Source organism: Vollenhovia emeryi, unplaced genomic scaffold (assembly GCF_000949405.1).
Source record: "Vollenhovia emeryi isolate VEMERY1.0 unplaced genomic scaffold, V.emery_V1.0 DF948385.1, whole genome shotgun sequence".
NCBI lineage: Eukaryota > Metazoa > Arthropoda > Insecta > Hymenoptera > Formicidae > Vollenhovia > Vollenhovia emeryi.
In genome coordinates this window covers 1-1,501 of record NW_011957981.1, presented here as the reverse complement: position 1 = coordinate 1,501, position 1,501 = coordinate 1, and the positions used below count along the sequence as shown (strand labels likewise).

Below are 1,501 nucleotides of genomic sequence, written 5' to 3'. Positions count from 1 at the left end.
CCTATGACTACCCAAAACGCGGCGCAGATGAGTTTTCACGCTGCGTACTCCCGCCTCCCATAATCCACCGAAGTGCGGCGCAGACGGGGGAACGAAGTTCCACGTAACGTTGTCCGAGGCGGTCATATTCAAGAAGTTCGGATCGTGTAATGCGGATCGATAGGCCAGAGTCAATTCTCGGTCTGCGCCGACAAAAGTTGTCCCGTTGTCCGAATACATGGCCTGCGGGAGACCGCGACGAGCGCAAAAGCGAGAAAAGGCGTTCAAGAAAGCTTGAGTTGAATAGTCGCCGACTAACTCTAAATGTATAGCCTTCGTAGCTAAACAAATGAAGAGCGCGATGTAGGCTTTGCGCGAGGTAATGCCTCGACCGGCTGAGGCGCGAATTTGTATCGGTCCTGCGTAATCGAGACCGGAGTGCAGGAAACTGCGAGCGGCGGACGACACCCTCGCTTCGGGAAGATCTCCCATTATTTGTGTGGGGATCGCGTTGCGTTCGCGAGTACACACAACACACCTGTGAATGACAGCCTTTACAAGAGTGCGCGCCCGGAGTATCCAAAAGTCGCGGCGCAGAATACTTAATGTTAGCTGAGGGCCGGCATGTAAAGCCCGTAAATGAGCTTGATTAACAATAAGCGTGACTAGCGGATGGGACGAGAGGAGTATAGGATGTCGAACAGAGAAGGGAACAGGGGCTCTGTTCAGCCGCCCACCAACGCGAACTATTCCGTCCTTGTCGAGGAAAGGATTAAGGGAGAGAAGCGCGCTTCTCGGTGAGAGGCTCTTATTGTTTGACATTGCGTTTATGTCCGTGGGAAATGAGTCCGCTTGAATTCGTTTAATCCAAAAGGTTTTGGCAAGGTTACAGTGTGATGCAGACAACGATAGACCACTCGATGCTGGAGCAGGGGGCAGCGTAGGCGAGACCGACGTCGAGAGCATCTTATGACCAGAGCGTGCGCGACGACAAAGGCTTACAAATTTAATGAGATATGCAGTGATACGGATTAACTTGGGCCACGACGAATATCTCTCAGCGAGGTCCCACGAGTCTTGCGGTTTAGAGCATTGCAATGCAATGACTCTTTCCTCTAGAGGAGCCGACGGAGGCAGGCACGTATCGCGGCATGGCCATTTATCAGCTTCGAAGCGCAGCCACTGAGGGCCGTGCCACCATAACGAGTGTTCGAGTATTTCATTGCCGAGCATTCCGCGTGAAGCGCAATCCGCTGGATTGTCCTCGGTAGGCACGTGTCGCCATTCCCCGTCCGGAAGGAGCGCTTGAATATTGCTAACGCGATTGGCCACAAACGTCTTCCATCGAGACGGAGACTGAGAGATCCACGCGAGCACGACGGTGGAGTCCGTCCAGCAATAATACGGAATGTCTCGGTACTCGCTCGAACCGCGAACGAAGTCCACAAGTCGGGCGAGAAGTACCGACGCAGACAATTCCAACCGCGGTATGCTGAGCGACTTCAACGGCGCGACCTTCGAC

General features: G+C 53.8%; 1 protein-coding gene across 1 annotated transcript; it reads right to left on the bottom strand.

Moving 5' to 3' along the window:
* Window positions 1-48: 48 nt before the first annotated feature.
* On the bottom strand, window positions 49-1,212 carry LOC105556814 (the record flags this gene model as incomplete). The annotated part of the gene is made up of 1 exon (XM_012003927.1): window positions 49-1,212. A coding segment is annotated over exon 1 (1,164 nt), but the record flags the coding sequence as incomplete, so codon positions are not given.
* Window positions 1,213-1,501: the final 289 nt, after the last annotated feature.